This window comes from Etheostoma spectabile, chromosome 14 (assembly GCF_008692095.1).
Source record: "Etheostoma spectabile isolate EspeVRDwgs_2016 chromosome 14, UIUC_Espe_1.0, whole genome shotgun sequence".
Classification (NCBI taxonomy): Eukaryota; Metazoa; Chordata; class Actinopteri; order Perciformes; family Percidae; genus Etheostoma; species Etheostoma spectabile.
Genome location: NC_045746.1, coordinates 11314850 through 11331130, shown reverse-complemented (window position 1 = coordinate 11331130; position 16281 = coordinate 11314850). Strand labels below are relative to the sequence as shown.

Sequence of the window (16281 nt, the reverse complement as noted above, 5' to 3'; positions counted from 1 at the left end):
TGTTGCTGAAATGCGCTATACAAATAAAGCTGCGTTGCCTTTGCGAGAGCGATTTAAAAGGCGTACAGGAAACCAAAACCTGTATACTGTTTTTTGTTGGATTTGTTTTGGATATAGATGTAGATGAAACTTCTGTTCAATTGTGTTCTTTTGAAAGTTGTTTACTTCTTGTTTATGCATCTCTTAATTCAGAAAACAAATGGTTCCTGAGTTCGAGCTCGTGGCCGTGTGAGCCTGCTGATCTGGAGAGTAGGAGTCGTGTGTTGATGCGTCTGGCTGAGAAAACGTCTCACAGAGACACGCTGGAGGTCCTCTGTAACCTCCCTGGGCTCCAGGAGCCAAACGGTGAGAGGGAAAAATATTCTATATTCTTAATATATCTGTGCTTTAAGGTTAAGAAAACATGTATTAGACGGTACCAAGACCCATTTGATTGGGACCCAGACCTGTCACTTGTTTGACTCAGTAGTGAAAGACAGAAGTCAAACCTATGAGCTCAGTACACTTTCCAACCACTTCATAATGGCTCACAGTTAAGGGAAATCCACTTTTTTACCATACTCCTTGACACAAATTGCTATAGCGTTGCTTACCTGTCAGCAAATTGGAATAGCAAAAGTAAGGAGCATCAAACATTGTTCGTAATTGAAATGCAAGCAGCATCTGAGAAGCAATGTCTGCGGAGCACAGAGAGGGGTTTACGCTAGCCCATACATAAATACACTAGTTGTACTGTCTGTTCAAAATTTATCTTAAAGGAATACTAGTCAAGTATTTACTAATTCTTGTCAACATGGGAGTAGACAAAAATGCATGCTTCATGCAAATGTGTACATTTGTTAATAATCAAATTAACATCACAAGACATTTTTCTTTACCTGACCAAATCTGCTGAAGTCTGACATATATAAATCTCTTGGCATCGGCCTCTGTCTTTAGTCACCATCTGATTGGTTACCTGTCACAAGTAATAGCCAATCAACACCACGGAAAGCTGCTGTGCTACAGACTCAAAGCTGCTCTGGTGAGCGAGCACAGCTGTACGTTGAACCTAAAAGGCAAATATATTACAAAAGTTATAAGTGTCAGAATGCTCTATGCAGAAGATGAGTACGGAAAAAGGAAATGACGAAAGGAAAACCGCAGTTACTGGATGTTCAGTTCTAGAAGTAAGGGAGCTGCAAGGAGAGAAAGAGGGCATGAGGTGGCGTCGGTACGCAGGCAAGCACTGTGACCTGCTACAAGATTATCAGAGAAAAAAATACAGCGCAGTAACAATACAATTTATACTGCTGCCATTTGTAATGTGGATTTGCAGGTGCACATTGAACCTCATTTGGACCTGGCTTCATGATCAATTATAACCAAACTTGAAATGCAAAAACAATTATGGCGTTAAAGTGCCCATATTATGAAAAAATCACTTTTTCTGGAATTTTGTGTTTCTGGTGCTTCCACATGAAAACAAACTTAGAAAAAAACAAAAAAGCTATTCATATTCATGATTTGAGTGTGATCCGGTTTCTGAATGTCCTCTGCCTTCAGTCTCCAGGTGAGCTATTCAACATCTGCTCAGCTTTCTACGTCACTAGCCGAGACGAGGTGGCTAACCGTAGCATGCTAGCTCGTTCTCGATGGCAAAACACTGCTCCAACACCCACTAGTTGACCATAATCTCCAAAAGAACTACTTCCTGTCCCTCGTTTAGAAGAAGTCACCCAGCTAATCCTGCCTTGGACTGACCAAATCTGGAGACAGAGTTATCTAGCTGATGATCTTACCTAGCTACTGAGCATGTGCAGCTCCCAACAAAGATAGTATAGAAGTGAGATGTCTCACTCTGTAGCTAAAACAGAGACCTAAACACACAGGGTGAAAACAGGCTCTGCAGCAATGTGCAGTACAACAAAAATATGGTGTTTTTTGAAAATTAAACATGGAAACCTATTCTGGTACAACCTCAATATACAATTATGAACTTGAAAATGAGCAGAATATGGGCGCTTTAAAACATATTTGCATTAGTGCAACAATAAAGCGTTAACTTTGACAGCTCTAGTAGATGCGTAAAACTCCCAATGTGTTTCTGGCTACAGCCCTCAATGTAATTGAATGTAATTTGTATATTTTGTTTTCCTCAGACTCGGTCGATATCTCCAGGTACGGTCCTCTGTTTAACTCTCACCTACAAGTGTGTGTGGACCGACAGATACTTCCTGTGGCTTCCGACACTGTGGACTTCATGCTCTCTAAAAACCTGGCAGTTGACCGTGCTTTGCTGCAGATGCTTCTGCAAAAACTAGGCAAGCAAAACCTCTGGCTCCGTGCCCGGGAAGTCTTCAGACGTAAGTATACCCGTCTGGTTTGTTGGCTTCACCACTTAAAAATAATATGGACCATAAACGCAACTTAGGAAAAGCAGAAAGGTAAGACGAATGAAGGACTTTGACCCTTTTAATTCAACGGTTACACTGATGTGTGTATTCATCAGACTCTCTGAGTATGGGGTACTACCCAGGTGTGTCGGCTCCTCCTGGTTTCATGGCCCTGATCGTCCCCTGTCGACTAGGCGAGGTGGAGCTGGCTCTCGCCTTTGAGATGTTCATCACCGTCAATGCAACGGGCATTTTCCACTACTCAGACACCACCACTTCCCCTCTCAGCATCACTCTCAAAAGGTAATGTGTGTGTGTGTGTGTGTTTATTTGGGGGAACACTGGGTGCATTGGGTGATCTGCATGTACATGATGGTCCTGCTTCCTCCTCTTCCAGGACTCAAAGCTGCGAGAGCGAGTACCTCTCCGCTAGTAGCCGCATCCTCTCTGCAGCCTGCATCCCTCAGCCCAAACTAACTGTTCACTACACCGCGGTTAACTCGTCGCAGGATCAGGTGTTCGCCCTCGACATTTCCTCTGCTCGATGCTGGCTCCGCCACAATCATTTGTGGGCCAATGAGGTGTGGACGCACTGAACCAAACGGTTGTTCCCCTGCAGTACCTGAAAGTACTATGTATGTCTAAGTACATATGTTGCAGAGACATCAGTTGACTCAACCAATGAAATCAGGAAAACAAGCACATGAACGTTCCTGTTGGCTGTAACACTAATGGTTATAACTTTAATTTAGCCTTTGACAAAGAAGCAGAAAATCACAGACACCAGAACTTTACAATGTTTTTTTTTGTTTGTTTTTTAAACAAAACATAACTTATTTTTGTTCAAATATGTTTACGGATTTATTTTTTAATTGTTTCCTGAAGAGTTCTTCAAGCTAGTTTGTCTTTGCTTTATGTCACTCAGTGTTTGTGTGATTTACTATTGGAACAGAGTCCAGCATCATTTTGTAGGATTGTTATTGTTGTTACAAGTATTAGATTTAGTTTACAATGTAAATAACATCTGAGTGTATATAGATAAATATTTATAATGTTAATGTCTTTGACAGTATTATGTTTCTGTATTATCTTATTGATTGTCAAAACCTCTAGTGTTGCTTGTTCAAGAGCTGTGATTTACATTTTCTTTGTATGATGTTTTATATATAAAAAAACAACAACAACATTGTTCTGAAGTTAGTTTTTTCGCAAAATGAAAAAGATTCCTAGAACAAATATTTTTGGGGAAATAAAAACTAACAGGAAGTTAGGTAGTTAGAACTACACTGCCATTGTTTTTGTTTATATGGAAGGTATTATCAGCATTGTTGGTCAATTCCAATTTCCTTCTCCCTATTGTGGCTCCCTTCTCTCACAGCAGCTGCCTGGTGGAGCCCAGTTTGTTTACAGTCCACAAGGGAATCAATTGTCAATGACTGGGAGGGGATGGGAAGACACCACTACTGGAATATCAAAGCACAATGTCCAGCTGGTTACAAGTGTCCTCTTGCAGTCCCAGTTGGTTGGACTAATTACGGCACTCTAATTGAAGACAAAAATCTTCTGCTTTGATATCCAGCTGACACGTGATTAGTCTATTGAGCCTTTATCCCATATGATGGTGGCTGCATTTACATGGAGCCTCTCTGTCTGCACCATGGAATCAAATGGTAATTGAACCTAAATGATGTAAAGCAATGTCCACAGGGCGCATGGCTGCTGTGACAGAGCCAACGACAATAGATGGACTGGTCAAGCAGAAGTCAGCAAGTAGCTGGTGATCCACCAGCCCTGTTTAATCAGCTTTATTGTCTATATTATTCAGATCTACATGTTCTTCAGTGCCTTTTTAGTGAGAACATTTGTTTGTAGTAGCTACTTTCTAAGCCAACGCAACACATTTTCACATAAAAGAATTAATAAAAATGTCTCATTGGCTTAAATGCAGTCTCTCATTTCCTATGGTCACAGGTTGAAGTCAAAGAAGTGCACATGGCTGCACAGCGTCGAAGCCTGGTGGGAAGCTGTTACGGAGCAACTGCTCCACCAGGGGGAGGTACTGGGCTGTGGTGTGAGGAGTAATGACGGAAGACAGGGTTAGCTAATAACAAAGAGGATGGTGAAATTAGTAAATAGACATCTGCCTAAATAAATGAAGTTACCATGGACAGCTCCTTTTCATCACCGAGGAGATTCAGTACACGCGTGTGTGTGTGTATATATAATATATATATATGTATGTGTATGTATATATGTATATATTTATGTATATGTATGTATATATGTATGTGTATATATTTATATATATGTGTATATATGTATATGTATATACATGTATGTTTGTATATATATATGTATATATGTATGTGTGTATATATATATGTTTATATGTGTATATGTATATATAAATGTGTATATATGTGTACATGTATGTATGTGTGTATATGTGTGTATGTATGTGTGTATATGTGTACATGTATGTGTATATATGTGTACATATGTGTACATGTATAAATGTGTATATATGTGTACATGTATTAATGTGTATGTGTGTATATGTATATATACATATATGTATGTGTGTGGATATGTGTGTATGTACATATGTATATATATGTGTATGTATCTATATATATACATGTGTGTATACATATATATATATATTTTACCGATAGTAAAAGTCACTTTTGCCCAGATGCTGAAATTAACATACAATGGCAACAATTACAAGTCTAAGATAACGAGAGAATAATAAAAGATCTCACAGAAGATCCCTTTTTAATACAACACTGATGTGTTATTGTATTGTGCTGCAGAAAGTGGGTACTCCGAGAATCATGTAGTGCTGAGCAAGACACGTAGAGGTTAGATATTTTATAATGTAAAAACAAAAACGTTAGTTTTAACATTAGGGGCCACACATTAAATCCAGGGTGTGTGTGTGACTTTATTATTTATTGCACTTATGGTTTATTTTCATACTTCTTAATATCTATCTGAAACGTATTACATTGTAGATGTATAGGATGTTACTTACCAAAATAATGTTTTTACTTTACATGCACGTGAGAAGTGATTACAAGAAAATGTGTGTATGGTAATACATTCTAGGCCTATATCCTTCATTTAAAAGCTCAACGTCCAAATGTAATACATATCCTGAGTCCCAATGGTGACTGAAGTTATTCATTTAACTTTTCCTAGTGTGTACTGTGCGCACGCCTCAACCGCCAGTGAGCTGTGCTTTGACGCACGCGCAAATATCCACACTCTCCTCACTATCGTGAACGAGCGTTGGGCGCACACCCCTTTCACCTCCCTAGGGCGGAAGTGGGTCCATTTTTTCCTCAATCGGATAAGAGCTGCTCGAGGAGCCACAGCACGAGCAACACGCAGCAGCGAGAGCGCCCACCCAATGTTAACGTTAATTTTAATTCACCGAGAGTAAACAACGCCGACAACAACGAAGCAATGAACGCAATTCACGTCCATTCGGTCGTTGGGCCGAGTTTTTCCCAGTTGTAGGGCACCATTTTCCCAGCTGCGCATTCCTCCATGCAGAGAGCCAGAGAGGAAGGGAGAGCACCGACAGACTGAACGGGCAACGAGAGCTGGAAGCGGCCTCTTTACAAGGTGGACCGGTGAATTCCCCCGCAAAGGCTTGTGCTAGACGTCCTTTCGGTTGTTTTGGACGTGTCGGCGTCTCCCTGTGTTTGTTTTGCTGACCAAAGACACACTATGAGACAGTTGCTTTAATGAATAATTTACGGTCCCTTGGTCCGAGGCTCGCGTTGCGACTACCAACCCGACGTTGGCTGCGCCCGACGCCGCCTGAATGGGCCCAGATGGTGGACTAGAGAGAAAAGCCACCACGGGCCTTAATTGGAGCGAAGAAAATCAAACAACATTATAAATACTTCGATACTCGTCTGGGTGCTGTTTCGTAACGCAGAGCCCCGTAGTCATGGTCCTGAGTCGGTGGGGGAGGAGAGACGGAGCCCCCAGTAGGCTACTTCCACGCCAATCCGATGTCACTCCAGTTTCGGGTTTATTTTATGAGCCTTAACGAAGCACCATCGGACACTTGTAATCTTGCTGGTGTTTTTTGAAAGTGTGACGCTGATGCTTCACTCACGCCTTACACAACTGAATTGATATGGTCTTAACAGCCTTAGTGTTTTTCTTTTTGTTACCTCAGAACTATCTTTAAAGAACTGCCTCGCTCCTTGTTCTGCATCAGGTCAGAGTTATACAGTACAGAGTCAAATCAGTAAGTCGATGAGCACCGTTTTCACTGTTGAACTTACTTTAATACCTCATGAATCTACCTCAAATACAACTTAATTGTCTACACAACACAACGGGCCGATGTGTCCCCCAATAAATACCTCGACCTCATCGCAGCGCATGTTATAAACTGAGTCTGTATTTCGGTAATGCTGCAGATGGCTTCGTTCCCAGACACGGACCTGCAGACCTGCCCGCTCTGCAAGGAGCTGTGCGGCTCTTCTGCTCCTATTTCTTCCAGCTCTTCTACCTCTTCATCTTCCTCACATACCTCATCCTCCTCCAGCCAGACCAACAGGAGGCTCCACGTCCTGCCCTGCCTCCATGCCTTCTGCAGGCAGTGTCTAGAGGGCCAGCGCAGTCCAGGGGACCCGCTGAAGCTACGGTGCCCCACCTGTGACCAGAAGGTGTGCATCTCTGAGGCCGGAGTGGACTCCCTGCCTTCCTCCAACTTCCTCTTCAGCAATCTGTTGGACGTGGTGGTGAGCTCCGAGGAGCACATTCAGAACAAGAATGGCCACCACCACCACCACCAACGCGGAGGCTTAGGTGGAGGCTCCTCTGGCTTCCATCACCCTAATCATGGAGGCCTTCTGCATCCTAACCACCTGGGAGAGCCTCAGTGCAGTTCCTGTGACGAGGAGAACCCAGCCACCTCCCACTGCCTTGACTGCCAGGAGTATCTGTGTGACAACTGTGTGCGGGCGCACCAGAGGGTGCGGCTGACCAAGGACCACTTCATCGAGCGCCTGGGAGAGAACCTCCACCTTGGCCGCATCAATGTCAACAACAACCCGGGCCAGCCAGGGGTTTCGGTGTCTCTCGCCCAGTCCTTGCAGAACAACTTTGCCCTGCTGTCCCTGTTCCAGGACCACATGAGCTTCTGCCAACACCATGATAATGAGGTGAGTGGAGCATCAGAATACATCTACTGCACCTAGGAAGACAGAAGACAGGCTGTATATGTTCATTCATTTTTTTTTTTTTTTATACAAATGGTTGGGAAATATTTGCACATTTCACAGAAATAATTATCTTTTCTTGACACATTCAACCCACGTTTAGGGGTCTTTTGGCTCTGTGGGGTTGAATGTTTAATATATTTATTACACACACACCTAGAGAGTTATGTAAATGGACTCTTCTTGGATAAATGGTCTGTTCTTAAATAGCGCTTTTGTAGTCATACCGACTACTCAAAGCGCTTTTTACATATTAATACATAGTACAGAACCATTCACTATTAACACACATTCATACACTGGGTGTAAGGTACCATCCAATTGCCTTCCGATTGGCAGGCGACAGCTCCACCACTGAGCCACAGCCGCCCTAAATGACTTATGTGTGGAGTATAGAACCACACTGAGGGCCATATGGCCTTAGGTTCAAAGGGAGCTGAGTGGCTCTTCACCTAGTTCCCCGGAGACGAACAGACACGTGTACTGAGCTGGATTTACACACACATACACACACACGCACGCACGCACACACTTATAAGACTTATACACTTATACATGCAGAGTCTGGTTAATCTGTACCACACCATCCATTCACTGCGGAGAGAGGCCCCTGTAGTAACTGCACACATGTTTCTATGACTGTTAGAAGTTCTGTCCATGGACATATTATGGATATCTAGGTTTTCCCTGATAATGGGAAAGACAAGTTGGAACTCAGGGCCCAAAGGGCTTTTTTTTTTTCCAGACCATGTGATCTAGGCAAAGTAAACTTCAAAGGCCTGTAAAACAGGAAAGCAGCTTTTTCTTGGTTTAGTCATATGGTCAGGAAGAATAACAAATAGCATTGGTAGGGGGTCTTGGAATGTCATTTTTGTACCACTTCTGGTTTCTGTTGAGAAGCTCAAAGAAGTTCTCCCTGCTTATAATATATAATACATATAATACACTTTTTGCCCCAAAAGAGCATCAATAAGAAATTATTTTGTCTGAGTATAAATTTTGTATGGTATGGTCAGATAAGTCAGCAAATATTGAATGCCAAGATCAAAGCATATTTACGTGCGCTGTAATCATCCACTTAATCAGGTTTTATTGTACTATTGCAAGAGTTAAAACCATGTTAACTTTCTCAGACAAACAACTTGGCAGACTTTGGGTGCACATTCATCTTTCAGTTTCCAGTAGCATGTGTACGCCTTGCTGCAATCAAACCGCGAAACACTTGAGACACGACTGGATGCCATCTGTTGTTCAACTGAACCTTGGAAAACATGCTGGCACTGCCCACTCAAAGCCTCAAAATATGTCCAGTGGATACAGTATGGGAGTTGAGAGAGGTTCGACTTAATGAAAATATTCTGTTGCACGGCCTTGTGACAACCTGTTGTACGCGAAACTGAAGCAATGGTTCTCTACTCCGCTTAACTATTTAAAGCTTGTTACAATGTGCTGAATGTAAATAAAAATGCAGCAATGTTAATTATTGTCAAGTAACCCCGTCTGCGGTTCCTTAAAAGTTTTAGCACCCGCTCACAAAAGCCCGGATCACATTTCCAATTAACTCTTTGCCACCCCCCCCCCCCCCCCCCCCCCCCCCCCAACCATTGCCAGTAAATAGGTGAGTCCAGTTTTCCAGTAAGGGCTGACTCACTCACTGTGCTTCAGCCCTGAGGGGGGGAATGACACAGGAGAAGGCTGGTCTTTCTTTACCTATGAGCACTGAGCAGGCCGGGTCAATGTCCATCCCTCAGTTCCACACCCATCGTATGATCAAGTGGTTCCTCGTATATCCAGACATTCTGTTGAAAAGACCAATTTTGGCCCGTTTGCACTTTTAAGATTTTCATATTTGAGATTAAGACCATTTGTCTCACTTTATATTTTTGTTCTGGGAAAACTAGGGATCGACATATGGATACGGATTTGTTTTAGTGCCGATACCGTTTTTTTTCTTCTTTTTTTCTCATCAGCCTTAGCCGAGGACCAACAAGGGCTGTTGATTTTCTTGAGCCGGTACTGCTTTTGCTCCCTCCGTTTACATCATAAAAATGACACTCAATTATCTCGGAAATCACTGCGATGGCAACTCCGCTCGGCTCCAGTGTGTGTCCGTGTGTGTCCGTGTCCAAGGTGGTCGTTGGCGTTACTTAATCCAATGACCAGTGTTCCTAACCGCTAACGGATAGCCTACAACTTAGATATTTGCAGCTCCCTAAATACAATGGCAAGCAGTTTTATAGAGGAGGCATTTTCCATTCGGACCCACAGACTTGCTTAGCTATAGTTGCAAGCGCATATTGAGCAACGTGTTCCCGCTTTTCCAAGTGAAAGGATGCAAGATGCTTTCAAAGTTTCAAACTTTGTCTTGAAGAGCAGGCTTCCAGCACTATGCTGTCGGGGGAAGGCAGTGCATGGTCTGCACGTGAACTGCACAGCGTCTCTCTAGCGTCACAGAGCTGCCTGTGTGGACGCCTGTCTGTAAATTCCGGGGAAATTGGCAAACGCAGCATCCTCGCATCAGCTGATATTGATACAGCCTGCCGATAAATCGGTCAATCACTAGTTAATGTAGATTAACTTAACACACAAGTGGCCATTTTGTAGTTTAAACGATAATATTGTGTCTTTGAAGATCAAATCATTATCAAGGCTTTTCACTCTGCCTTTGGAGTGTCGCTGTTTAGACTAAATATATACACTATATGTACGCTGAGATGGTCGGACAACGCGTCCTACGACTTAGTTCTGACTGAGGACACCCCGGCCCTGATAGCCTACTTGTTCACTCACAAACTTATCATTTCCTATAGTTTCAGCGCTGAAAGGGGTTGATTTGGCCTGATTGTTCATGTTGTCTCAAACCTCTGTGTGAGTAGTAAGAAAAGACCTTGTTACTATTTTGAACGCTATTGTCTAGGCAATGCTCCAACCCGATATTTCTGTCATCTAGTTTTATGGCTTGTGGGAGCTGGTTACTGGAGAGGACAGCGGAGACATTTTGTGCAAGAAGTTTGTTGCCTGCAGCAAGGGATCTCATCAAAATGGTTGTATTTTACTGTTTTGGTGTGCAACATCGTCCTTTCTAATTGCGTTCCTCATTTTTGCTATCCTGTCCTGTTTAACCAAGTGTTGGGCAAGTTACATTTAAAAAGTTACTAGTTAGTTCTTTCAAAAAGTAGCTAAATTAGTTACTCATTTACAAATTATAAATAACTAGTTACTTGAGAAAGTAACTATTGCGTTACCTTCAAGTATATTTTTAAATGCTCAAATGTGACCCCGCGACTTTCGACCCGCCTTTTTGCATTTATATCTAAAAAGCAACTAAGGTCAACTTTAGCGACTTGAGACTATGAGGGTAAAAGCGAGGATATATTGTCCAGTCCATGGCTCTTCTTTCAACCGCACAGTGTCTCTGTCTGCCTCTTGCGCCATGCAGCAGGCAGTAAGCATAGACAGGTAAAGAAATGGACCAACAGATCCTGTTGTTCCTTGATGGAGACCAGTGAAGTCTATTAGAAGCACTTTCCCGGTGATGCTGAGCGTTACTGCGCAGCCTCCAACTCAACTTGATAACGTATATGTGACGTGAGCAACCTGTCTGAAAGCTGTAAGTCTTCTGGTAGCTGTGCAAGAGAAATCGCAATCATTCCCAATCAGCAGAGATGGAGAGCGTAGTTATCTGTCAGGCGTTAACATAGACACAGGATAGTTATTGCCAACTAAAATGCTAGTTAACATTAGTAATTAAACCCAAACAGCTAATGTAAGTCCAAACTGTCTGCACTGCCTGTACTATACGGTTATTTCTCCACTGTGCGAAAGCAAGTTGCGCAATCGTTAGCCTATTTTTACATAAACGTCTGCTACGGAGCCATACCGTGAGCTACAAGGTCATGGAGCCTTTTATACATTGATGTTTCTTTAGAAATAAACAACGGACAAATACAGTCTTGAAACGCTTCAGATGTAAAGTCAAAATGAATGGGAGTCAATGGAATGCTAACGGCAGGTGATGTCATGGTAACATCAAAATGGCGCCATGGGAGCTACGCTTAGAGAGGAGAGGCTTAGCCCCTTGAGAGTAAGCCCACACAGCCTCTAAGCTTTTGAAAAAATTATACATAATGGGATCACTTATATGTGTTTGACATCATTAAGCGACTTTTGGAGCTATTGCCAGCTACTTTCATTGGAAAAGAGTTGGCATCAAGGGAAAGCTCCAGAGCTAGCTTGTACCAGTCACGCAGTCTTCAAAACAAGCATCCATTCCATTTTAATAAACTTAATCTGCATACGCCACCAAGTGGAACAAGAGGATAACTGGCGCATGTGCAGTCGTCACGCTGGAAGTTCACACGGTCACAGATTTTGGGCTGCAGGGGTCTGCGCTGACATGGCCGGATGACGACATTGACGTGACACAGATCCTTAGGGACACAGAGATGCGGAAAGTATGAATGGGCCTTTATTAGAGAGAGGATTTTCTTCCAGGAGCTAGTCTGTGCCATCTCTAGTGTTACCTGTGCCTGCCAAGGAATTTCTCCTCTCCTAGGAGATTGGCTCTGACGATGGTAGGCCTGTAACAATTATTACATTCTTGTCTAATTGTCAAATTTATTTTAAATATAATCGCAGTTTCTTTGTCTAACCTTAATTAATTACTAAGATTACCTAAGGTCCTAATGAGTATGGGTTAGGGTAATTGTTGATTTTGTTTGGATATGCCAAATTGTAATTAGATGATTGATTATTGGTTGGCTCATTGAGCCAAATAAATGTTCATAGCAACAAAAATGACAAGGGGGCTACAGTTATAAAAAATGTTTTAAGATAATAGAAGCGGGGTTTACTTTATGGACTGTCTACTGTGTTATACTAGGCTCGTTCGAGATGAGCCAGGTCTGCGCAGAATCGATCACCGGCGGTCGGGGCCCGTTGCATGCTGGGTAGATTTGTGTCCAACTTGATCCCGACTTGCTCTGACGTCATGCCCACGTGGGCAACGATAATCTCACGAGAGCGAGGCGGCCGCAGTTCTGAGACGCAGGCGGCGCAGTTGCTTTTCACCGACTGCAAGTCCCAGAGCATGCTGGGAAACGCCGACCTCTCGGCTAATTTAACAGCTGATTTGGTTCACAATTGGCTCAACATGATGACGTTTTATACAAAGTTTTTATTGTTTTTGAATCGGGGATTTGTCTGATTTTAAAGTCCTATTCTGTACAGAGCACATGTGTGGCTGATTGTGACGTTCAGACGTCAGAGAGACTACATCCGTTCAGATCACGGATCATCTACAGTCTGTTAATTAAAATCAGCAACAGATTGCGTGTAGAACATTTTGAGAGCTACTCTGTCGTAATTAAAACTGGAGACTGTGTACCAGCTGATATGTGGGGCTGATTTATATTTTATTAAATCGGAATCGCACCACGGTGTTTTTGTCACTTCCTGTTCAGGCTGAAGGCGGCTGGTATCGGATGGAAACTGTCCGACTCTCGAACGAGCCTAGTATCTGGGTCACATAACCGTTTTATAACCAAAAGATGAATCTGGAATTCATTCAAAACTTGAATTGGTTTAAAAAAGGTAATAGATACTGTATATACGTACATTGTTTTCAAGTAAGACTGAAGGAGACAATAATATTGTTAATTGCAGTTATTTCTCTGAGCCATGGTTACTGCTCAGTGCACCAACTCCTTACAGAAATGTAGTTAGGTTATTTTGGAAGTGTTCAGTCACTCGGGTCTAAAAGAAATTAAGAAATGAAGGGTCGATTAAATGACTAATCACTTACTACTTTTATGAGGATTTTTGTTGACCCATAAAACAAAGTGTGAGGCAGTGGTCCTGATTTGGGGAAAGGGGTACAATAAGAATAAATCTTGCACAGATGTAATTAATAACATTAACAATGCTTGCATTACACTTAGATGTTCCAGTTACAGGGCCCCGCTATTACCTCCTTAAACCGCATAAATGTCAGTTGCTCTGAAACACTGGCAGTCAGAGAGGATCCCACATTGAGTGTGTGTGTGTGTGTGTGTGTGAAGTGGACATGGAAAATTGGATTACTTCAAAGGGCTGTCCTTTGCTTGCTGGGATGGCCGCCCTCCAACATACACATTCATACGCAGGTCTAGCTGAGAGACCGCTAATGATATGATAATCCTATAAAATGTTACTCTGTGCTTTGGGTGAAGCACCATGACTGTGCGTCTGGCTGTGCACGTGCGTGGCTACTCGGCGTACAGAAAGTGGTTGTTGGGCACGAGCGCCTACCGGACGCCACTGTCTACCAACGCTCCTGTATCTCCTTAGGGACAGCTTTTGTAGTATGTCACACATTTCCGCAATCCTACTTTTCTTTGTAATATTTGACTGAACTATTACCCAGTTCTGTGGGGGAAGACAATCACTTGAAACATATGCTGGGTTGGCTTTGTGTTCGCCAGTTTTAGTCCCCCTCTCTGGAGCTCGCTAGCAGATTTGTAAGGAAACCTAACCCTGCACTGACGCTGATACAAGGCCAGAGGAATTCCTGTAACTTGAGTTTATACCTCCTGGGTACTCTTTACCCTCGTTTCCCCTCTTTCTCACACACACACACACACAGGGTATTTCCTCTTCCTTTCTCATCAGCGCTCTCTGTCTGCTCTATATCCGAGACAATGGAAATTATGGATGCAAAAGTCTCCTCAACATGATTTAGCAGCTGTTGCTGTTGAGAGGCAAGTGATTAAATTTCATCCCTCCTGGAAGTATCTGTGTGTGTTTGGCAGCCGCGTTTTCCTTTTCTCAGAGCATCTCCCATCTGTAGGTAGTTATCCTCTGAAGAGGATTTTTGTGTGTGTGTGTGTGTGTGTGTGTGTGTGTGTGTTGTGTGTGTTTCCACACAGCCAGCAGATTATATGAAGTTGTACTTCCAGGTTTTTAATGCACAACATGTGCCCAGTAATTAGAGAGCATTCCCTGTTTCCTGTGTGTTGTGAATGTGTTTCATGTAGGATAAGGGGGAGTGTGGACCGGTGTGTCCTAGCTTTGATGTCCATATGAGGACTTTGGGCCATATAAATTTAATAGATAGAGTGGTAAGCATTTATCACGTTCTCCTGGACAACAGGATTTAAAACCCATTCAAAAGCTGGAACCTGCTACTTCCTACTTAGTGGTTGGGCACAAATGGGGTTTTAATTGGCCATTATTTGACCTCACTCAACGGGACTGCGCGGTTAACACATTTGACGTTAAAACTCTCAACCTATTTAAGGGGACATTGCACAGCTTCCAGCCACGTTTTGTCTACCTTAAGTACTTTTTAAAATATTAGGCCAAGACTGTGCTTGTTTTTTAGCGGTTGACATAAACCGTCAGCACAGTTGCTGTGAAGCCAGCAAATTTTAGCTGTACATTTTTTGCTACGCCGTTCATTTTGTTACAAATCTATCCTATTGTCCTTGGCAGCCATCTGTTTCCGTTGGCTGTAGTATACAAATCAACTAAAAAGCAGACTCTTAAAACTTGGTTGATTTATGTATTATTTAAAGCACTGGGTAAAAACATGCAGCCACCTTCATTCATTGGAATGGCTCTGATGCTTTGACACGGTGTGAATACTCCAATCTAAAAATAAAACCAAGAATCACAGCATCGTCCAGCACAGCAGTTGGCCCTGGCTGCAATGCAACACACTGTTATCAGGCAATGGGCTGCATGGGCCATCAAATATGTGCAAGTGCACATTCCTAGTATATTACCTTTGAACGTCGTTTTTCTGCCGTTTTCTTCTTGATTACCGCGATTGAGGATATAATGATAGTTGGATCTATCACTCAAACGGGCTGCCCTGGATCTACACCAAGTTACCTCATAACGATAATATATTACAGTGGTCAGTAAGCGTGGTTTTGGCTGTTCCTTTATTTTCCGTTTTCACTTCAGGAATTAGCATTTTGAAATGGTTTTCAGTTGGTTTCCTTTTTATATTATGGTTAATGCTACATTTGCTCATGATGTTTCATCTTATGAGTCATGCTCTTTAGTGTGTATGTGAGCGCCAAATCAGAGGAATATAGGAGGCCTTTGGGACAGAGCGGTGTACAGTTTGTTTTCTTACATATGTAGCAAATTATTTAGTTAGTTTTGGACCAAATCTGTTATGTTTTGACATACATGAGCCGTGAAGACAACATAGAGAGGTTAATGTGTGAGTATGGTAGAAGAGGGCGGGGGTTTCATGGATTGCGGGATTATTAAGCGTATGGATTGTTTATTTTGCAGTAACCAAGAATAACTGCTTTGTGACTGTAATACAACTCCGCTGCTCAACACTTCATTCACACAGTCTCTCCATTTCTCCCCTTGTTTGGTGGAAGCTGTGACCCCCCCCCCCCCTCATCTTTCTCCCTCTTTCTTTCCTTTACTTTCTGCATTGTTGTAGTCTTATTCTCTTTCTCTTGATTTTTACCCACCCCCTTCTCTCCAACTCTTTCACTTCCTTTGCCCCTAAAGGAAAAAGCCCCTTATTTTTTTTATACTGCTCAAGTGTTAAGCACAGGATAGTCAGTCACATGCTCGCTGGCTAAGGAGGCCAGCTGACTGCGGTTTGTTTTCCTTCTCCGCTGTGGGACTGTCCAATCAGGTCGCCGTCT

The 16281-nt window shown here is 42.7% G+C and overlaps 2 protein-coding genes across 5 annotated transcripts in view; both read left to right on the top strand.

The window, feature by feature from the left end:
• The window catches only part of topaz1 (testis and ovary specific TOPAZ 1), a 17420-nt gene extending 13849 nt beyond the window's left edge, over positions 1-3571 (top strand). For all 4 annotated transcript variants that reach the window (XM_032535953.1, XM_032535952.1, XM_032535951.1 and 1 more), the window contains 4 exons: positions 193-345; positions 2142-2345; positions 2492-2678; positions 2773-3571. In XM_032535953.1, the coding sequence (XP_032391844.1) occupies positions 193-345; positions 2142-2345; positions 2492-2678; positions 2773-2971 (743 nt within the window). In that variant the 3' untranslated portion in view covers positions 2972-3571. The remainder of the gene's footprint in view (positions 1-192; positions 346-2141; positions 2346-2491; positions 2679-2772) is intronic.
• Positions 3572-5717: 2146 nt separating this feature from the next.
• trim71 (tripartite motif containing 71, E3 ubiquitin protein ligase) overlaps positions 5718-16281 on the top strand; it is a 37113-nt gene continuing 26549 nt past the window's right edge. The window contains exon 1 of the mRNA XM_032535249.1: positions 5718-7567. Coding sequence (XP_032391140.1) covers positions 6812-7567 — 756 coding nt within the window. The 5' untranslated portion in view covers positions 5718-6811. The remainder of the gene's footprint in view (positions 7568-16281) is intronic.